This window comes from Molothrus ater, chromosome 4 (genome assembly GCF_012460135.2).
Source record: "Molothrus ater isolate BHLD 08-10-18 breed brown headed cowbird chromosome 4, BPBGC_Mater_1.1, whole genome shotgun sequence".
Lineage (NCBI taxonomy): Eukaryota > Metazoa > Chordata > Aves > Passeriformes > Icteridae > Molothrus > Molothrus ater.
The window spans coordinates 48522977-48546600 of record NC_050481.2 but is presented as its reverse complement, the minus strand read 5'-3'; the positions used below and the strand labels follow the sequence as shown (position 1 = coordinate 48546600).

At 38.7% G+C, this 23624-nt stretch overlaps 1 protein-coding gene across 1 annotated transcript; it reads left to right on the top strand.

The window, feature by feature from the left end:
* Window positions 1–79: 79 nt before the first annotated feature.
* LOC118686473 (uncharacterized) lies at window positions 80–23409 on the top strand. Its single transcript, XM_036382702.1, has 3 exons — window positions 80–212; window positions 14493–14668; window positions 22894–23409. Exons 1-3 carry the CDS (start codon window positions 80–82, stop codon window positions 23407–23409), a joined length of 825 nt encoding a protein of 274 aa, XP_036238595.1.
* The last annotated feature ends 215 nt before the right edge of the window (window positions 23410–23624 follow it).

Here is a 23624-nt window from a genome sequence, read left to right as displayed (position 1 = left end):
GAGAGTGTTTGTGCCACGCTCTGTTTGACAGGCAGCCTTCAAACTCTCGCCCGACTTTTTATTTTTAATCTCAATCAGGATGCCGCAGCTCCACAGCCGTGAGTCAGTGCGACTCCAAGCACTGCTCCCGAGCGGGCTGTTGGGAAGGAGGTCCCCGCCGCAGATGCCTCGGGCGGAAGCAGCAGCAGCAGCAGCACTTTCACTTCGGCGCTGTGAGCGTGACTCTGGGGTGATGGCAACAGGCTGAGCAGTGCGCCTCCCGCATGCTGCCCCCCTACCTCCGCCAAAAACTGCCACAGTAAAAACAGCATGCAGGAGAAAATAGGAAAGGTGATGGGATTTGGAGGCAGGTCTGCTTGGCATAGTTATGTCTTGCATCTGTTTCAATCAGGCATAAAGCATACTGGCTGCCTAGAGGATGATGGAATGGAATAAAGCTACTGTTGTCTCATGAATCTTGAGAGGATTTGAGGCTGACGTGTCCCCTAAAGGCCACCATTGTGTCCTCAAGAAAGTACATAACACAGATTACAGATGAAGAGTTGCTGCTGTATTCACTATAGAGGATATACACCCGCAATAAGAAAATAAGATATATATATATATATATATATATATATATATATATATATAGTATTTCTTGACAGCAACAGAGTGAATATTTGGTAAAATTGTATAAATTTAATCTCTGTAAATGGATCAAGCAAAACATGTAGATTTCGTTGGTGCTTAGGGTTTAGTGATGGACCTGGCAGTATTATGTTAATGGTTGGACTCAGTGGTCTTAGAGGTCTTTATCAGCATTAATGATTTTATGATTCTATGAAGCAGTGCTTCATTCATGGAGGAAAGTGAACCAAGATTTTGTTTTTCTTAAATGCTGAGCTCAGATATCAAGGAAGAGGGATACTTTGCTTCAGAGAAGACTGCATTAGGAAATAAATACTGTGGGTTTCTTTCAAGTCATAGGTCAGAAAACCTGCTTAAGAGTGTCCTTCAAAAGACAGTGCTCTTCTGCATCATCCTATACAGCAATCTGTGGGTTGTCTGTGTTTTTGTGGGTTTTGAGGTTTTTTCTTTCTTTTCTGAACCAGAAACAAAAAAATGATGCCTCTTCATGCATTTTTCTGATAAAACAAAATGCCTGGAAACAACATGCATTGCTCATCCAGTTTTAAGAAATACTCAGTGTGGGTCAGTCAGCCGTGGGCAGTCTTGGCTGGTGCAAACTACTTTCAGCAAGAAACAGCTTCTAGATTTCTGTGACATTCCATTGAAGCCAGACTGAAGCAGTCATTTAGGGGACTCGATATATATATAAATATAAACCTCCCAGCATCAATAGGGCCCTTTTGTGAAAGAGAATCTTGGGGGGGGTGGGAGCGGTCGTTTGCAATTTCTAGCAGCTCACTATTGTTAAAAGGCTGCAACAAAATTGTGAAATTCACTATACATCAATACACATGCCAGTCAACATGCATTCCCCCCCAAATTACTGCAGTGCTGGTGACAAATAGGATTGTCACTTAAATCCACATTTGGATGCTGTTTTATGTCTAAACTGGGTTTCTTGGCTGTAATATCCCTGGCAAGTGGGGCTTATTACTGATACCTTTGGGCAGCTGGAAGCGTACCCTCTTGAGAACAGAAGATACTATAACAATGCTGCCAAGTGTTATTTAAAATTGTGAATAGTTATTTTACAAATAAGGCCACTATCCACCTCATAAAAGAGCACAACAAAAAATTACTAGCCTTAATCTTGGTATACTTTTGTGTACTCTGAGTTACTGTGAAACCTTAAAAGTCTTTAAGAAAAAAACCAACAACCAAGCCTTTTTTGAAGTTATAGCATGAGTAATACTTGAAAGAATGAGTAAGGTTTTTTAAATCATGCTATCAGTTAAGAAATTCTCAATTTTTTCAGTTTTTATTCTACAAAGTCTCAATGGTAAGATAAACATGTTTAACCATTTAGTTACACAACAGACAGTTAAACCAGATGTCATCCAAATGAATGAAACTCATCTGCTATATTTCCTAACAGTCCCCATCCACTTGCAACATTACTCCAGGAGAAGCACAGTAGTGTCTATTTCTTCTACATTTCCCCTACATGATCTGCCAGCAAAACCAGCTGGCCCTTGTGTTTATTTCTTTCCTTTGGAAGACAACTGTATGAACTCCATCCTTTCACCTCTTCTATGTAAATGGAACCTGTGTCACTCAAATTTCCATCTCCACATTCTACCCTTCCTGTTTTGATACAAACAGGTCAGAAAAGGCTTCTGCAGCTTTTTAAGCTGAGAGTATACTTAGCTTATGCACTTGAAAATGTGCTCTATATTTAAGGAATCCAATATTTAGCTTTGGATCATCACTTGTTTGGAATGTACATGACAGGATTGCAAAACAGAAGCAAGTCAGTCTGCTTTCCAACACAGCTATAAATTAAACAATATGCCTATATTCTACTTTAAAGCTTAGATGACACTCTTAATTGAGTTTTCTCTTCAATTTCAATGCGTATTTTGAAATATGTGGAAGTTCTGGTGAAACAGATAGAAATTTATTAGCATTAATTTATTAGCACACCCTACCTTTTGGAACAAAAGATGACAGAAACCTCGTTTTTAAAATATATGCAGAAAAATTGCATATTCATTGAGAAGAGTAAGTTATTTCAAACATAAAATGTCTTGCAATGACAGCTAAAATGTTGAGCTAGTAAAAGAAAATTGTGAAAGGATACACGTTTATACATATGTCAAAAATATCACCTCCACTATTTCATAGTTTGATGATTTGACTGAGCTATGGTGATCCAGTCTTACATCACCATTTCATCGGTAATGGCTTTCAGGGGTGTAGACTACGTAACCCAAAACAGATCTGTTCTTGAAAATGGTATAAACACTTACTTTATTAGAAAATATAGATGTTTCCATTCTTTCTGATATACTAACTGTGCACTGTAGTAGCCTACCGGAGTAAGAAATACTCTATATAAAATAACTGCATATATAAAGCAGGATAAAGTAGTTCTGCAGGCTTGAAGTTTTCACAAACTTGACATACATAAAATTTTAGACTAGATTTTCCCAGTAATGCTATTAATTCATATGAATTTTCAGGGTGCAGTTTCCCTTGTGATATATTGATAAGTGGCCAGGTTTCATACAGTAGTGGAAGGGAAAATGAATACTGTAACTTTTGCTGCTTTTCCAGAGCTTTGTGGAAAGGATTTCTGGTAGATGTTGTTTTCTGCTTCATAGGATACTGCAGCAACTGGTGGCTGTGCAATTAATCTCAAACTCTCATAATTCGCAACCATTACTTTTGTAATTGAATATACAGGATACTCCCATAGCATGGGAATTGTCTAATGAAATTTTATAAATAACTACATCTAAAATTCAAAAAGGTCTGGGGAAGCAACCATTTTAGATCAGATGAGTCTGGAATTTACTAGAAGGCTATGTATGGTATTGCTGAAGACAACTAGTTCTGTGCTCTTTTTTTTTTTTTTTTTGCTTTCTTTGACCCTCTGAAAGGTTAATACTTACAGATTTTGTGTACTGATTTTTAAATCCATTGTGCATATGTTTAAGCATAAGCTTCTGGTAACTATTCTATAAGTAGATCAGATTAAGTGCTTTAAAATTCTTCCTAAAACCATTAAAATGGTAATTAGTTTTATTTACAAAATTACATGTTAACTCATTATTTTCTAAACTTTGGGATTTCTCATGTTAGGTTTTATCTTCTCAGGTAAATATATCTCCAAATTTTATAAAATATTTGACTTTGAGGATATTTCAAATATTTCTAGTGAAATTCTTGACAGTTATTTTGGTGTTTTAACAGAAAACAGCAAATCTTCTGTTTGCCCACATGTTACATCTGTGAAATCTTTATAATAGAATGCGCTTTTTTCATACAAGCTAGTGTAAATTTATGTTGATCGTATCCTTTATGATTATGAAATATAAAACTTCTCCTTTTCTGAGGCAAAACATGTTAATAAAAGAAACTTCAACCACCTGAAGTGGATATTTAGACATATAGAACATGCTACAAGTCACATTAAATAATTCAGTCTCTAGGCTGATTTATAGAAACCTGTGAAGGCATTCCTGTTAGTTTCTCCCTCAGCTGCTGTAGCAGTACCTGACTGCATAAACAAATCATAGGAAAGCAAGAAAACACCAAACAGAAACAAAGCAGATCCAGAGTGCAACAGATGCTACATCCTGTTCTTTGTAGATCAAACTCCATACCTGAGCCTAAAGATCCTTTACTCAAATTTTCTTTATACTCCCATAGATTCACATTCATGGCACTGAAGGGAAAAAATACTTACGGATATATAATTCCATAGGATAAAACCAAACTCATGCTTGCTTGCAATGGAAGTGTGCAAGAACATCTTCTCTGATGTACATCCTGTAATACTGTGTGGCAGCATCATTTGCTGCAAGCACATCAGACTTGCAAGTTCCTGAAAAGTTATGATCTCACATGCTAAATGGAATTGTGGTAGTTGGAAGCAGTCAACCTAGATGTTCACAATGGTGCAATACATTTATGGCGAGTTCTTAGTCTGTTTTGTAGCTTGGCCTTGAAAAGACAGTGCAGATGTGTCATCAGGAGCATTCCTTTTGGTCAATAAAGTTAGTGTACCAGCACTTCTTTAAATCTACCTCATTATCCTTTCCTTTCATAACTTCATTTTTACACGTGGAGGGAAGGGAAGTTACTCTTTATCTTTTCCCAAAATAGGCCTTGCTAGAACTCAATTTGCAAGAATGAGGGATGGATATAGACAGAGAGGCTGTGTAGGAAGAGATCTTTGGGGACCTCTGCTGTCTCCTGTCTATTGTGACATATACTTTAGGAGTTTTCACACATGATTTCCAAATTCTCAACTTTGGAAGCTTTTATTTATCTTTTGAACAGATTTTTTTTTCTTTTTTCTTTTTTTTTTCTTTGCAAAGGGATGTAGTAATAGGACAAGGGAAAATGGCCTTAATCAAGAGGGGAGGTATAGATTAGATACAAGGAAGAAATTATTTTCTGTAAGGGTGGTAAGGCACTGGAATAGGTTGCCCAGGTAGGTTGTGGACTCCTCATCCCTGGACGTGGTCAAGACCAGACTGGATTAGGTTCTGAACAACCTGGTTTAGTGGAAGGTTCCCTGCCCATGGCAGGGGGTTTGGAACAACAACATCCTTAAGGTCCCTTGCTATTCTCTTTTGATATTAACATGAATAATGCCAGTCCTATTATAATGAGGCCCTGGCCTCAATATTGCTAAGAATAGTGCTTAGCCCTTCAGAGGAAGTCACAGAACCAAAGAATCATATAATAAGTTGAGTTGGAAGGATCATTGAGTCCCATTTCTGACCCTCCCCCCCCCCCCCAAGAGTGACACCATCAGCCTGAGAGCATTGTCCAAATTCTTCTTGAACTCTGTCAGGCTTGGTGCTGTGGCCACTTTTCTGGGTTGCCCATTTCAGTGCCCAATCGAAAAACCTTTTTCTAATGTCCAACCTAAATCTCCCCTAACACAATTCCAGGCCATTCCCTTGGGTCCTGTCCCTGGAAAACACAAGGAAAAGATCAATGTCTGCCCTTCCCTTCAGAAGGAAGATGTAACTGCAATGAGGTTTCCCATCAGTCCCTCTTCTCCAGGCTGAACAGACCAAGTGACCTCAGCTGCTCTTCATGTGGCTTCTGCTCAAAGCCGTTCACCATCTTTCTTGCCCTCCTTTGAATACTCCCTAGTATTTTAACATCTTTCTTATATTGACCAAAACTGCACATAGGACTTGAGGTGAGGCCACCCCAGTGCAGAGCAAAGCAGGGCAATACCCTCCCTTGCCTGGCTGGTGATGCTGTGCCTCATGCCCCCCAGGACAGGGTTGTCCCTCCTGGCTGCCAGGGCACTGCTGACTCATGTTCAACTTTATGTTGACCAGGGCCCCCAGGTCCCTTTCTGTGACACTGCTTTCGAGCATCTCATTCCCCAGTCTGTCTGTACATCCAGGGTTGCCCCATTCCAGTTGCAGAGTCTGGCTCTTTCCATGTTGAATTTCATTTGGCTGGTGATAGCCCAGTCAATATTTCAGAACTTCAACAGTAGAGGCAGTTTCTTACAGGACTGCCAGTTCGTACCTGCTGGACCTCACAGGACCTTGTCATGATATAACCAATAAACTGGGTAAACAGGAAGAGCAGTCATGCAAGAGCAGACAAGTTAAAAAGGAACTTGAAAGCGGAGGTGTGCATGTGACTCTCTTGATAGTCAGCACAGCTGAAGAAAATAAGAGGAAATTCATCATGCCTGGGAAAAAAAAATGAACCAAAAAGGCACAGATTTGAACTCTTGCCAGACTACTTGGCCTTCACAGTGGTTTCAAGGCTATTGTAGCATTCTGCAGGAATTCCTTGATGTTTGTGAAGCTGCGGCAAGCACACAAGTACTCATTGCTCAGCAGACAGAAACTGAAACAGTCACGCTGATAGTTTGGGTATAGTCTTGTGGTGAGCCAATATATCCACAAGGAAGATGGCACAGGAGCAAGCACTGTTGGCACATAAAGAAAATGGATCAGGGAGAGTGTGGCCAGCCAGATGGCCTCTTTGTGGCTGATCACATGGTTATGCAAATACTAGATTAAAACCACAGAAGAGAAACAAAATGAAGATGTTTATACTAGATTGGTTTCTTCTGTGAGGGCAAATCTTATAAGAAAATACTAAAAGGGTAATTACTGGTGGCACACACAGGTCTTAATTACACAGCATGACCATTTAATCTGCTGTTCAGTGATTACTTTCACTTTAAGAATCAGTGCAAATTAAAGTTATATAATTTTACATTGATAAAAATAGTAGAATTCACTGTTATTTTCCTCCATTTTTTGCTGGCTTTAACACTTCCAATTTTAAAGATGTTAAGACACTGTGTATAGAATAACTGGGTGGTGAGGAAGGCTGCTGAAGTTTAAATTGAAAACAGCTGGGATACTTTTCAAAAAAACACTGTTAAAATACTTGTATCCAATTAGACACATATTTTTGGGAGAACAAGGAGGGGAATAAAGAGAACATATACCACAATAAATGCTTTCAGTTTTACAGGCAGTCAGTTACAGAAAGCACTGATAAGAGATTTAAGTATCTATCCTAGTATCTAGGTAAAGACAGCTAAGAGCTCTGATAGCAGGCATATTCAAATATGAATAAAGAGAAGGAAATCATAAACCAAAACTCATTATCAGTCTGAAATCCACTCATAAAAAATCTGTTAAACAAAGCAATATAGTGCATCAGTCAGCTCTGTGTTTTGAGGAGAGTGAGCAGGTGTCACTCTCTGTAGTAGAAGGGCAGTGCAGTGGGCACTGCCTGTAGTGCCCTCTTGCAGTGTAGCAATTTGAGGTTGGAAACTGATCTCTGTACCTTCTCGTCACTTCCTTATTTCACTGCATCTAAATATGAGCAGCCAGCCTTTGGGAGAGAGAAAATGGTATGGTGAGGGATTCCTATTTTAAATATTTCCAGATTGTTTAGTTGAGAAACTGCAAAACCTTTGCAGATGTGCAGCTGATCTGCCTAATTGTCAGATGAATATTTTATGACATTGCTTAAAAAAAGCTGAGAATAAAGTCAACTTGAAATTGGGCGAGTCATGACTCCAAACATCTGAGCTTGCAGATTCTCAGTGCAGGCAGTATTTGACAGCCAAAGCTCTGAAGGTTACACCATTTGCTGGGATTTGAAAGACAGAGCAGGATTCCCCTCTGTGCTAGCTTTCCCCAGATCAGAGGGAATGTACTAGATTAACACTGAATGACTAAAAAAATTAAACTTCCTGTGTTCTTCAGTGTAACTTTTGGAGAAAATTGCATGCAAGAAGGATGAGGTGTGATTGCAGCACTGAGGACTGGAGTCAGGAAATAGTTGTAGATAGGGAAGGTAGGAATAATGAAACATTGTACAAGGCAAAGGAAGAGAGGAGTTAAAATAAGGATAGCTTAAGACAAAGTGTCTTAAGCTATCCAAGTACACCTCTTTTAGGACACGAAGAAACTCATGCTTTCTACATATTCATGGGCAAATGCCTGGTATTTGGCACTGAGGTTGGTACTTGTCCTAGTCCTTGGTTGAGAGTTTCAGCTCTTGGGCTCTGGGTAATAACCAAATGTCCAACTCTTATGACAGATCAGATTTGAAACTCTGGAGTATCAGAATACTCATGATGTTTATGGCACACTTCATCAAACCACTCCAGGAGAATGTTAGTCTGCCTGTAAAAGAATAACTTTGACATTAAAGTTGTCAGATGGTTTAGATTGAAATCTAATAATTTTACTGAAAACTGAAAATACCCTGCATGATGTTTTTTTTTTATCTTTGACTCTAGAATGCCTTTAACAACCTGGGAAGTTTTACTGTAAGGATTACAGAATAATTTTGTCCTGAGTTGAAAGTCACAGTATTCTAGCTGCCTGTTGAACCTTATAGGCTTTAAACTTTGGTCACAAACCACTTTTCCCAACTTCCCAAAGTTTTGTTTCCCTATGCTTTTATAAAAATTTTCTATTGATATATTCCTTGTTCTACGTTAAAAAGAAAACCTCAGAATTACATCTTGGACATGCTAAACTTGACAGTCCTTGCTAAAACTTGACAGTCTTTTTTGCTATTAAGCTTAGATGTGCAAGGATACTGCCCAGATCTTTTTTTTCCAGTAATTTTAAACCCATTGTGTTATTTTGTAGTCAGTAGAAGAAATGAAAAACCTGCTTCTGCCTAAAAAGCATGGCGCCAAATAATACTTGGCTATATATCAGTATTATTTCTCAATGATGTGACCAATGTGATGGGCCACTACCCATTTCCTTTCTGTCTCCTCTAGAGTAAGGTAATGTGGCACAATTAAAAAAAAGATGAAGAGCAGAGGAGCATTCTCATGTAATCTTTAGAAGAATGGCACTCTTATATGAAGAATATAATTATGCTTATTTCTATGTTCGATGCTGATGACATGGTATTATACTTTCTAATAAAGTCTGTCCTCAGTATTCATTAAACTTTACAATATCACAATGAAGAGAGATATAAAGCTACCTAGATACAAGGGCAGCTGCAATACATTTTAAAAAAAGAAGATTCTGTCGTAACTTGTTTCAGGAACTTTAGAACAGCCAATGTAAGGAACTAAAACATCCAACTTTCAGTTGAACAGTACCTTACTGTTCACACACACTATATCTAGCCTATACTTAGTTGCCCAGAGGTAATATTTACCATTATAGAACAAGATTATTTTTATCTGTGTTGATGTATTTGTAGGTATTTACAATGTCTATTCCCTTTTATGTATGTGATAAATGTAGACTAATCTGGGGAATAAGGTCATTGTTCATATACTCAAAACCTTGCAACACTGGGCCCTTATGAAATATTCTAACCTTGTGTATTTATGAAATAGTTTTGTTTAAGAGTGTACTCAGCCAACGTTTGCATGACCTTTAAACAAAATAATGTCGTTGTGCTGGTTTCATTGCAAAATGAAAACATGCAGCATGATGGGAGTATCTGAAAAGCTTCAAAGGAGGTTCTGATACAGAGCAAGTGAATGTGTAACATGATAGATGCCCCTTCCTTTGTACTCAGCAGTGAGAATTCATGTTTTATCTTTGAGATGTTTGAGAAGTCAAAAAATATCCATCTTTTTTGGGTAATCAGCAGTGTAAAAATTATTTAGCTCATTCTTCTACCCCTTTTTATTTGTGTATCTTCACATCATAGCAATTTTGCACCATTCTATTTCTGATTTTCAGAAATATAACTTGCGACTATTAAATCTCTATATGCATGTCCTCTATTACTTTATTTATATCTTCACAAACCAGATTAACACCAGATATATTCAAATAAAGGCAGTGGAGTGAAATGAAATTAAATGAGCATTGACTAGCAAGTGTAATATTAGAAATGTATACAAGAAGCCAGGTGTATATCCTTCATTAGTCCAGTGCAGTGCTGTTACCTGACTGGATGACTTGACAGAAAAAAGTGATCACAGCTGTTATTTACTGAGTCCTTAGGACAAGTGGCTGTACTTTATGTACCTCTCCCCAGGTGTAGCAGGTTATCTGCTCTAAATCTGAATTTAGCTGAGAGTGACAATTTTAACATAAGAGACCTTAGAGGTAAATACAGGATTAATATTCCTGTGCAGATGGCATCACTCAAGGGTGGAAGCTTAGCAGAGTTCTTGGGATTGAAGCTTAAAATGTCAAGCATTATCTGGGTCTATGCTTATGATAGCTCTACCCCAGAGCTCAGAATTTTATAATGGTGTTGGGAATGTATAAAATGCTTTCTAATCTTCTGCAGGCATTCAGCTAAATTCCTGACCAAATTTCTGGTATCAAATGAGATCTATTTCGTTCTGCAGTATAACTGTGTACTTTTTCAGCAGGACTTCTAAAAGCTCTTAATGGTCTTTGGTGAGGCTGCAGAGGTGTTTTACCATGAGCAAGGAAATAGGACTTTTAAAAATCATCAGCAAAGAGGTATTTATTTTACTTTTTATTTTGTGGATTTTTTCCCCTCGTACTATGAGCAAGGAAGCATTTTGTTTGGTTATTTTTTGTTGTTGGGTTTCTGGGGTTTTTTTCCCTTGTTTGTTTCACTCTCTAGTTGGGAGTTTTGGGTTTCAGTTTTTCTTTTGCTGAGTTAGGAAATGTTTTGTTTTGTTTTTTTACTGTTCAGGAAGTGAATCTTTTTTGACAGGTCACAGCTACAAACTTCTGCAAGTACATGTTCCTCATCTTCTGCAGTGTTTTTCCATGTAAGATCTGAAAAGGTCACAAAAGCGCATGTTGTGTGCATTATGCCTGCAGGATATGCTCTACATCAAAATTTCTTTGATAGTGTCCCATCATCTACATTGGAGGGCTTCTGTGTCATAGAAATCACTAAGAGGGTAGCCATAGAACCTGAGTGCAACATCTCACTCAGAGTCAGGGCATAATGGCATTACAAGGTCTGCAACAGCTGCTGCAGAGATATATCCGTGACTCATCTGAAATCCTACTATGAATAAAGCACTAATCCAGCATCATAACCTCTTCTGCTAGCCAAAGAAAAATGCTAAATATAAATAAATCTGTTATAGAATGCAAATGTAGGGGAAGGTTGGGAAGATTGCAAAAAAGTCAAAAAGCTCTATTATCCCAAAAAAGGGAAACTGAAGGAGAAATTAAAAGAGAGTTTTCTCCAAGCCTTCAATTTCCATTTCTCTTCTAGATCTTTGGAAATACTAGCATTTATTTAGACACCAGAAGACTAATCTAATGTTTATCTGAGCGAAAAGGATTGTAAAAGTTAGACTACCAAGTGAAATCAGTATTACATCAGATGTTTGGAAATTAAAACAGATGACTATTCAGGTTTTGAAACACAGAACAGTATTTACCATGGTGGGAGTTTAACTAGTTCATCTAGTTGCTAAACCTCCACCAGCACCAGCAATACCTGTTGAACATTTTATCTCTCTTACCAAGCTGAATTTGATATGACGCTAAAAAGACAAGCTTCCTCTAAGCCAAAAAAAATTTGCTTTGTACGTTCTTTTAATTCTCAAACATTAGCCTGATGAAAAGTAGCTGTTCCTACTCAGAGAAATACATACTGTAAACTTAGATGCAGAGACATCACTTTGACTGTCACCTTTCTGTGCAATGCTATGGAGTAACTGAATTCAGTCTTCCTGAATGGAAGGATAATCATTAATAGAACTGAATGCAGTTTGTGCAATGTCTCAATTTTAGTAAGCTTATTTGTAGCTTTAAAACCTGCTGAGATGGTGATCTATTTATATCTCAGCAGTACTGCACACAGCTGCAGTGTACTTAGGACCCAGAGAACTGAGTGGTCTTGAACCCAAATGGAGCTCTATGCAGAGCTGATTTAAAGGGAAAGTATAGTTTGCCAAAGCAAAATACAAGAAAAACAGGGGAAAATACTGTGGTTTTGCTAAAGCAGATGCTTTTCTGGGACAGGAAAGGGAGAAAAGTAAAGGTGCTCCATTGTGGAAGAGCAGCATGTGTCCAATTGATAGGATCCCTGTTTCATTAATTGTTTCCTTCAGTGAGCTAGAAGGCAAACATAAATATAGCTTCAGATAGCACCTCTTGTTTCCTGCAGTGATTTCCAAAATTGTCTCTTTACCAGTAAACTGTAGCTGATAACAGCTTTTGGAAACAATTATAAAATACTTAGTTTAGAAAAAAGAGAATAGTATTGCTTACTTTTCATTCTTCTCTTGTAAAGGATCAAAGATGGAAAACTAAATAGAACAACTTTAAAAAATAAAAGTCCATAAAATTATGTATTATTTTACAGTCATGCTAAGCATTTCCTGTATATTTATGGAGAATTATTTTAATTGTGGAGATAAGTTGACTATAATAGTTGGCAATGTCACATGATTACTCAACATGCAGGGATAAAACACAAACTGCAATGGGTGCATAAATCAAAGCAGTGACTCAGCATTCAGCACATGACCTTTGCCTTAGTTTCCTAAAGGAAATGTGGCAATGAAAAGAAAGTTATCCCTTTCTCTCATAGGGAAGGAAAAAAGAGGAACAGAGACCTATTCAGGTTTCTGCAGGTGTTCTACCCAGTACTCAGTTCTTGTGTGAGTGGCCAGCAGTTTCACTCCCAGAACTTTTGCTCTTATTGCCTTCCTCTTCCACAAGGGAACTGCCTCATACCACCTGGAAAGAAAACTGGAGCTTCTACTAGCAATAGCCACAGAGGGTGTCAGATAAATTTGGGTAGTATGATCACAGGCCAGGATAGAAGCAGGACCCATCTGAAGGGGAAGCAGAAGTGTGCAAAAGCATTGCATGGCACAAGTGTGTTGGCCACTGCAAAGCTCCTCTGCTCCAAGAAATGTTTGCTTGCACAAGGCTGAGAGAAGCTGCAAGAGCTGGATCTCCATAGTAATGCCTGAAGAGTGGAGATTAAGCCAAGGAGACACATGCACTAATTGGATTCTTGTTGATTGCACAGGAACATAATCTTTACTGGGCTTTGAGATTAAATCGTTCTGGGGATGGGGATGCTGTCACCGAAAAAGCACCTGCTATAAACTACATTTGACAGGTAATAAAATTGATATTATCAGCTGAAGTCCCTGCTTTGTACACACAGTTGAGAGTAAAAGAAGCAGTCTTGAGTGTAAACACAATCTCTAACCCAATCAACAGCTTTAGCATGCTCTTTTTTCTGTAAAACGAGAATTTGGTTTCAGTCCTATGCATGAAAATCTTCCGCTTCCATGGAAGACAAAGTCCAATTGTAATGTTGCACTGTTTTTGAAAATAATACAAATTGCAAGACCAAAAGAAAAAAAAAAGCTGACAACAGCATATGTTACATACATAATGATGGCACAGAAGGAAAAAAGTCCTTCTGAATGGTCATTTATAAAAATTGAAGGAAAACATTCATTCGTAGTGTAAAAGGGAGTACTGGGAACCCCATGCAATGCTGGTAATGACTTTCACAAAGATTAGTATAGCAAACTCATTCACTCCCCATCTGCAGTGCTTATGAATTATTCAGTTAATCCTGTTTGAGAAGATAAATGTTAGATGTTATAGGAGCATATGCTATGATATTTTAAAACTTATTTTGATATTTGTCAGACTTCAAATTTGCTTTTCCAGAATGCCAAATATTATTGCTTTAGTTCCTGTATTTTTCTTCTTACCACTGAGTTTACAAGAACCCCCATATGTGTTTCTACTTGACAAGACTTCTGAAATGAATAAATTAAAAAAGGTTTGATACTTTGAAAAGCTACTGTAGACATTCTGTCTCAAATATTAAGAATATTTGTCAATCACCAAATAAACATAGCTTATTTGGACTTTTTTTCCAGGCCTTGAAACACTTTCATTAGGTTTTAAACATTTTTAATCTATGCGTTTTGTTAAGAGCGTAGTTAAGTTCAAACTGAGATATGTTTATGAACTGATAAAAATCAATACAATTTGATGAGCAGCCAGCCAAAATGCCAAATAAATACTCATTGTTTGTTTGGGTAAAGAAAGTTTGGCTGATTTTAAGGTGCTTGCTGGATTATCATGCAGTGATTTATGGCACAGGTTACTGCTACCTTGTGCTTTGTCTCAGGGCTGCAGTCCTAAGACTTCAATGCATTGAAGATCCTTTTAAAACAGTCCAAGTATTTTACAGAATACTCATTTCAGTTCTTATTTCACCATGAAATGTGTAGTGTATTCGTTCAAAACCACTATTTATATGGTTAAAGTGAAGGGGTCACTGCTCTGGTGAGTGCCTTAATTACAGTGGGGACAAAAGGGTTGCAGTGAAGAACTTTTATTACACAATTGAAATGAGAGATGCCCTTCACCTGATGTGATTTTTTTCTTTTGCAGTCCTGTACTCTGCAGCAGACAGTTGGGTGGCTGAAGAGCAGTGCTGCCATGCTGGGAGCTCCTGTGCTCCACCGCAGCGCCGCGACTGCGCTGCCTCTGCAGCCACAGCCAGCCAAGCAACCACAGCTGCCAGCTGCGTGCTGGGACCAAGAGCCAGCCTGCTGACAAAAAGCCCAGTAGTTTTCCTAAGCACTCTTGCCGTCCAAGAAGAAAGCTGACCTTTACTCCCCCCTAGAAACATCTCTCATTCTCAGTGCTCATTTTCAGTGTGTGCTTAATCTGTCATCGTCCTCTTGTCAAAGGAAAAGTGAGGGTTGCTTGACCTGACACAAATCCTGTCTCTGGAACAGCAAGGCGAATTGGCTGAAAGAATCCCTGTCAAGAAGAGTTTTTTGATATCATCCCAATGTGAATGCACCTGATTATTCTGAAAATATAAGGGAGAGCATGCATATCAGGAAAGTGCTTGACAATTTTGCCACAGATTTAACTATAGAGGAGTATTCAGTATCTAACTGAAAATCCACCTGAAATCACATAAGTAGAAAAATAAGATATGCGTATGAATGAATTTTAGCAATCACAGAGATTACTACTGTATTAATAGCAGACCAACACAGTTTCTCCACAATCCTTTGCATGGTACACACACAGGACAGCTAAGCTTCCACCCTGGGAACCACTGCACATACACCCCAGCAATCCCTGTCCTGCCAGGCCTCCCCAGCCCCACTTCCAAAATCACATCATTCTTCTCGAGAGCTTGCTCTGTCTCTGTAGGAGAGAAAGGGCAAAGCCTGAATGCTCAAAGTGTGGTATAAAATGGCTTTTGTGTGTATGCATATGTGCATATCTATGGAGGACACATGGGAAAAACAGGCCCATATCTTTTCATGATAACAAAGAAGGAAATAATTTCAGATAATTTTGTGTGCCCAGGTTCCAGATATGTTAATTATTAGAGGTAAAAACCAAGAAATACATCTTCAAGTAAAGTACTGTTATCCAAGATATATTTTGTAGGAATTGCTGTAGCTACATCTGTGATGCTATATTTATATGCTATGCTCTGGAAATTTTCATTTCTGTGGAGAAGAGGAAGAGAATGATGGATGCTTTAATACAGTGATAGTTTTCCCTTTTGTGTTCATGAGTTGGCCTTGAATTCTACTTCTGGGGTTTACATCATTAGAATTCTACTTGACCTGAATCTTCCTTGCATAGTTTGATTTTATGACACCATTAAGTTTATTTGGCAATGGAATTACTTTCATCCTAATTACTTTTCCAGTCTGTGTTGTTTTCACAAGATGAGACACGGACTAGAAAGCAAAAAATGTAACCATAGAAGTCCTAATAGTTTCCTAATGTTTTATTTCATTAATTCATCAACTCTCCACTGTGAGGCATGCTGGTGAACAGTGTAGGACCTGGCTGGAAAAAAATCTGAGTTACAAGTTATGGGACACATTAACAAAGTTGCTTTAAGAATGCAAGAATGCAAAAACTGCCCAGCATCCATGTAGGTTAAACTATACTTTTTATAGAAGGACTGAAATATTTTTTGGCTTTTTCCTACCTGTTTAATTTTTCCCCATCAGAACAACATCTTGATGAATGTGTGATTTTTGCAAAAATGCATTGCTTCAGTTACCTTTCTTTTGTTTTTTTCCTGCCATCCCTGAGCAATATTGGATACTTCCCTTGTGTTAAATATTGTAATATGATGTTGACCCTGCATTTTCTAACCTTGCCAAATTTTTATTTGTCTGTGTTTTCTTAAGATTTTTTTTATCCCTTCTTCTAGAACACAGGGAAAATCTGGTCAAATGAGCCAGTTGTTTTGCTTGGGCTATTGACTCTGCTTCCTTTAGAGGACACATTCAAAATTTATATACTATTGGATAAATTTTTTTCTTCATTTCCTGTATTTTATGTGGGAACTTTTCTTTGGTCTGAAAAAGTATTTTATTGTTTTTAAATGTTTGCTTTCTTGAAACACATTACACACTATATCAAAAGGGAAAGAAAAAAAAAAAAGAGACAGTAGTAAGTGAAAAATGTAAGCCTCAGTCTAGAAAGAGAACCTGAATTCAAGAAGTGATTTTGCCTTATCTCCTGGCTTTGCCTGTTTTGCTCTTTTATGACCCAAGAAGCTAAGATAGTACAACAGCACATGTTTGTCTCTCAAACATAATGGAATAGCCATAGCAATGGAATTCCATTGTAATTTAAACTTTTTCTTTTAAACTGGCTACTAAATGACCTTGGAAAAGCAATATCCAGGGAGCACTGGGAATCTGGCTGTGCCAAATTAACTGACCAAATTAACTGCACTCAAGAGTTCCACTCTGAAACATTTGATTCTTCTTCCTACCTCCTTCACCCCTCCTGCCCCTGATTTACCCTCTCTTGAACTTATTTTAGCAATTCAAAACCATAGAGCATCTGACATAAACAATTATGCACAGAGATTGCAGGAATTATATCTGAGATTTTCTCCTCCCCTTTCTTTTTTAAAAATAATTTTTTGCACTCCTGCTGTTTTAAGTGTCTAGCAAATGATTCTTTCACTTTCTTGAATTTCAAAAGGGAATAGGATATAATCTGAATTCTATTGTATATTGTTCTATCAAGAAAAAATCCAATTTATAGTTAAATTTGGTGAATGGCAGTATAAAACGAGGAAAAAAATTAGATAAGTTTAAAAATTCTGATTAAACTGGTTTTGTAATGGCTTGCATGTCAAGAGAGCAGAGTAATATTAGACTTACTCTTCTATTTTTGGCTGCCTAGTTTCTAAAAATACAGAAAACTCTCTTGACAATATGACAAAGAATTGCTGTTACATTTAAATACCACCCTTGAAAATATGTGGGTTGATTTTGTGGTGACTTTAAAATTTTTTTTAAACTTTCTTGCATTAGGAAAGGTCTTGTTACAAGGCACTGCTTTTATGGATACATGGTAAGCATGTAAGATACCGAAGGTGTTCTGGTGGGATTCTTGATGCCCAGAAGAACAGGAAGAAAGCAGAAACAGACAATGTACATTGTACAGGCTCCCCTGGGAATAGAAGAGAAACATTTCACTGAATGTCACAGCAGCAGATTCCTATGGCTTAATTATAGAAGTTTTGAGCCTTCTTTATTCTTTTGGGCTTATTTTGTTTTCAGGGAGAGTGGTAGAATTTGGCGCTGGTGTCCAAACTTCCTCGAGGGTCTGCGTATCACATGCAATGCTGGACATCTCTGCTGTGGAGATAATTGGAATCATTCAGTTTTCTTAAAAGAACCAGCACCAGATAGGTGAAACTATCCACAGAGAAAATGATATTTAAGCCTTTGTGTCCATATTCTAGATGAAGGAATAGACAGATGTACAATCTCTAGTGCCCAGCCCATCACTCCTCTCACTGCAGTCTGTTTCTCGGATGGGTCCTGTATAGGGAACAGAGTAAAAACTGGTACAAGCTATTGTACTTCCTTTCAGACTTTTCTCTTCAGTATCCCACCTGCAGCAACATGGTTACAGATTTATTTTTTTTTTACCTTTGGGATAATTTAATGCTGCTGGTTCATTTTAGTAGTCCTTTACATCTGGAAGATGCCAATCTGCTTCAATTAGTTCTCAAGGAGAAAATAAATCTGTTACAAAAATAACTAGAAAGACTGGAAGAATTTTTGGGTTTGTGCCCCTCTTTTTTCTTTTTTTTAGAAGAGCCTTTTCTCTGCTGTTTGCCTCCTCCTGGTTTTGCTACAGGCTCTAGTAAGAACAGAGACATGATGTTCTAGGAGCAGGATCTCAATAGCTAAGAAATTCAGGATTATACAGCTTGGGTGCAGAATTATACCCCTCTATCTTCTGAGCCAGCAATAAGGTTTATGACATTCAATTCAAAATTGTATTTCAAAACAGAAGAATCATCTTTGTAATTTTTCCACTTGAGCCAATAAGAACAGTTGCTTTAAATCTGTCTTTTATATTATTTTGACTTTCTAGATTAGCTGTTTCATTCTAACCACCCAGTCATTGGCATCACAGTCACACTTCTTCCCTCTCCCCTTCCCTGAGGAGACTTATATCTAAATATTAAATTAGTGTTAAGTGAAGAATAATTTGAAATGTCTAGGAAATTAAATTTTAAACACTGATCTAAGCTATTCCCTCTATGTCAGACATTACCCACATTACTTGAAGCAATTCTGTGCCACCTCACATCATGCACCACCACAGATTACTGGTTTGAATGTGTGATCATTAAAGACAGGATGATGGGAGAGACAATTATGCCCCTTAGTGCTTTTCTCATCTGTCAACTCCTCAGCCAATATGAGACAGGGACTGTACTCCACACTGCAGAAAGACAAACCAAAATAGTGGTTTTGTGTGAGTCTGTGGTCAGCCTTCTGTCACTGTCTGTGGTATTCCAGCTACGTTTTTCTCCCCAGTCACAGTCAGCATGCAATCTTAGGCCTAATATTGTTTGGTTTTATGTAGTTTTTTTACTCAGACACTGTGAACTTCATACCTGTAAACTTGATTGGTGGGGAAAAGATCAAAAATGAAACAAAGCTTCCCAAAACTGGAAAAAGGAGGGATAGAATCTAGCAAGCCTTGTGTTAGTGCAAAGGTTGTGCTATATGTTATTGTATGATAGCAATGTCATCACCATACTAACCTTAATTTGATTTTTCACATATAACTTTTCCTTCCTGGAGATCTGCTGCACCATTTCATGTAAATATGTGTGTACTTTTTCATAGTGGCTGCTGTTAAAACCTCACTTTGTTTTACCTTTGTGTATCCAAAAATAACAGTGAAGTAAAGATTATGGGTACTCTTATGTTTCTCCTCCTGTTACTTGTCTGGAAGGAGAATTTATGATTTATTATTAACAAAGCACTGTTGTGGCTTTGAGTATGAGGAGAGGGTTTGATCCAGGCAAAGGACAGGGCACAAAGAACCACCAATGACCTGACCCAGATGTAAAATGTGGCCCTTCATGCAACTTAGCTGGAACACCTGAGCAGAAGAGGTGGCATGCTTTCCTTCAATTAGACTGTTTGTCTATTTTAGCTGTTTAGGATAGCAATTCTTCATTTGTGTTTGTCAGCACAGAGCTACCGCTAGCTTTTCCCAGAGAAAAACTGAGTACCCCGCATGCCAAGTGCAAAGAAATTGTACCAGGCAATGAGTGTCACTGTGAAAGAACTTTGATAAGGTAATGTGCAATTATATGAACCACTATAAACTGATAAGAATTTTATTTGCAGATTAATTGTCTGATTTTAGACTAAAGGTTATTCCAGACAGTCAAACAATTGATTTTAGACCTTTAAACATAAGTGTATGTTTAGAGTGTACTGTTTAACTTATAACTTACATTTCCACTTTTGCCTCAGTTGATTTCCATACCTCTAATCACACTGAGACAACTTGTGTTTTCAGGGGTCTACAAAAAAAGCCATGTCTGGGAATTTTTGTATCTTCAGAATGTAAACTCCTTTAGATGTCTAAATAGATGAATTAATGACAGAAAGCTGACTACCTTAAATCATCATGCTTTTTTCTTTTTCCTATGTTTACTAGATCAACAGAAGGAATCAGAAAATACTACAAGATGTAAACAATTCCAAGACTTTCTGAAGAGACAGGTCTACAGGTCTGCATTTGCTGGGTACTCTGGAAACCTGACTTCAGTCAAATATTCTGTTAGTCTGCAGCAGATCGAACAACTGCATTGCTGTAAACTGAGTTTGCTTCTTGAAAAATCAGCTTCTGCAATTTCTAGCCATGCTTGTTTAAAGTGGAGGCTGTCCAAGGCAGGGTCCTTCTGCTCTGCTGGTGTTCAGAAGCATGCACGTGAGGTAGCTTAGAGGAAGATTTAACTCTTCAGTTTCAGTCATGACTGTCTTTTGAGAAGCTAGTCATAAATTTTGGTGTTTTTTTTCCCCAAATCCTTTGAAGAGCAGAACTTCTCAGAATGTATCCTTAAGAATGGAGCTTCAGCATTGGGCACAAAGCTCCTGGCACAGCTCAGAGCAAAAGGCACACTGGGAATTGTGCAAACCCAGCATCCTGGAGCACTGAGGGTTGTGAACTCCTTGAAGGACAAAATAAAAGAGTATTGTGATGTAGTTGGTAAAAGCTGTATACCAAACAGTGGCAAGGAGGAGAATATCACATTCTAATGCTACTTAAGTGCTTGCAAAAGTGGCAAACAGACCTGTTATGTGGTATGCACTACTTTGGAGATGGGGAAAATGTTGAAGGAGCTTTTATTTCTCCTCTAACATTATCTGTAATATATATATATGCTAAAAACAGGAGTGGGAGAAGAAAGAAAATGCTTTGTGATATTCATATTCAGTAGCTGCACAGAAAAAATCTGGTCACTGACTTTCAAAATGAATTTATGGTGTCAACCCATATTAATATGGATAAAATTAATTCAGTACTGACAAAGATTATTCACATAGAAAGAAGTTTTGCATAGAAAGAAGATTTCAAAGAGTGGACTACATTCAAAGAAACTTCAAATCTCTTCTATTTCCAGACTCAAGTGAATGACTTTTCTTTTATTTGCAATTGAATGCATTCCTCTGATAACCACAATATAGAATTAGGTGCAATAGCATTAGAAAAAAAATACATGTGTTTACTTTAATTTTTTTGGGGGGAGGGGGAAATTTTAATTGCTCAGTTTACTTACACTGATACACACTTAATAATTTCCATCTCTCTTTTCCTCTGCTGTATCCCCTTATGCTTAGCTAAAAGAAAAGGGAATCAATATCTCACTAGATAGTTCACTGCAGCTTGAAAATCTCCGTGGTAAGGAACTTCAAGAATAAAATAATGTTTTGACTTTGCCTGTTTATCCATGTACTGATTGAGATTAGGAAAAAATTAATTACTGTTTTTGAAAGATTAACATAGGTAGTTTCATTATTGATTTAAGTCATTAATTAAATTCTGCTCAAATTTCCCTGGGTTCATTTGGGCTGCTAACCCTATTTGTCACTTACATGGCTAATTCAAATGAGAGCTTTATGTGCTGCATTACATGATAAACCACTTCTCTGCTTCTGCTAAGCATGCAGTTACACTTCAAAGTAGCACCTTCTGCTGTGTGTTGCTTCAGAGAGGACTGTCTTTTTCTGTAGGTTTTCAGTGCCTGGAAGATACTCATACACATCATGGAAAGAAAGAAAGATTGATTAGACCATTTTCTACAAAAAATACCTTTCCCAATTCACTTCCCCATTTTTTTTTCTGAGATGTTTTTAGGTCAGATATTGTTTTCAGGTCAGAAATGCCTCTCTCACCCATGGCTCAATGAAATGAGCTGTTTGCAGGGAATCTGCTGGAAATTGCATTAGAGGAAGAAATGTTCCTATAAAACTAGAAAACAACTGCAGCCCCAGAATAGTAATGAGCTCCATGAAGCCCTTTCTTAGTTACCAGAATTGCTCACCTTCCTACACTAGTCTACTGCAAAACCTGTGTATGCCATTTGCTGTCTCACACCCTGAGTGGTTAAAAAGAGCCCTTCCTGGACAGGGATGGCTAATCTGCATCACCACAAGTTTTTAATACAGCTATATTCTATTCCTTAACTATCCATCAGAAGGAAAGAGCTGCAGAATTCTAACATCAGCTTATCATGGCTCTGTGGTTTCTGATGGGAAAACAAATATATCACATAAAGGGAATAAAGTGCTTTTCTCTGGTTATCATTCCACTCCAGGCTTTTGTGTCACAGATTGTCTGGCAGACTCACAATTATTTCCTCCTGCAGCTTCTGGAAATGATCTCTGCACTAAAGAAAAATATGCCCACAGCAGAGATGGCTTTTATTTGTGGTATTCTTTTATATTTTTCCATTTTACCATTAACTGATTTTTAGCTCTCAATCTTTTTAATGTGTAGGAAAATAATTTCTGTCAAGACTTGTACTGTGCTCTGGGTAATCGTTGATATACCTGAAATCTGTGTCCTATTAATGTATTCATATTGTTTTTGATGAGCACAGTGGACCTGAGTCACCTCACAGGCTGCACTGAACCAATGACACTGCACTTCAGTGGAGCAGATCTGACTGCCATGAGGAGCTGCAGGAAGGGGTGGAGAGGGTCCCAAAGATGCTCTGTTGCAAAGGTGCATACACAGCTGAAACTAATACTGCCTAAATGGACATTCCTGTTTGATTTGTTAAATTTCATCTCTTCAGGCTGTCATGAAATCTACAATTTGGGGTAGGTAACAAAATAAAAATGTCCAACGCAACTGCTTTTTACTTCGAATCTGATTATCTTTCTAATGAAACGGAACAGCAGGCACTTGAATAGGAGCAGGCTGGCTGGTCCATGCTCCGAGAGTGCTCTTCCCCCTCCAGCAGTCCTCGTCCTTGGTACTGCAGCAGTGGCCGCTGTTCCCTGAGGCGACTCCCCGAAGGCCGGGCTCCAGGGCAGCTCCCCCAGGGCCGGGCTCTGAGGCGGCTCCCCCAGGGCCGGGCTTTGAGGCGGCTCCGCTAGAGCCGGGCTCTGAGGCGGCTCCCCCAGGGCCGGGCTCTGAGGCGGCTCCCCCAGGGCCGGGCTCTGAGGCGGCTCCCTCAGGGCCGGGCTTTGAGGCGGCTCCGCTAGAGCCGGGCGCCGAGGCGGCTCCCCCAGGGCCGGGCTCTGAGGCGGCTCTCCCAGGGCCGGGCTCTGAGGCGGCTTCCCCAGGGCCGGGCTTTGAGGCGGCTCTCCCAGGGCCGGGCTCTGAGGCGGCTCCCCCAGGGCCGGGCTTTGAGGCGGCCATCTGGCTCCTTCCTGCTGCCCAGCGCTGTGCCCCTTCCCAGACACACCAATCCCCACCTGCTATGCTCGGCCTCAGGGTTGGCGGCTGGCCAGAATTGCCGGAATCTGAGTGATTCAAATGTCTATCACTAAAAACAAGCCTTTTTTTTTTCTCCCCCTAACCAATGTGACTGCAGAGCACATTTCTTGAGAGCTGGGGAAGAAGACATTGAGCCTGACACCTGATGAAGTGGTTAGTCTCTGGCTAGCATCCTTCATTTGATGAAAAACATCACATGAAAGGTGTACAATTGCTAGCTGTTTTCCTTGCATTTCCTCAAGTAACTGA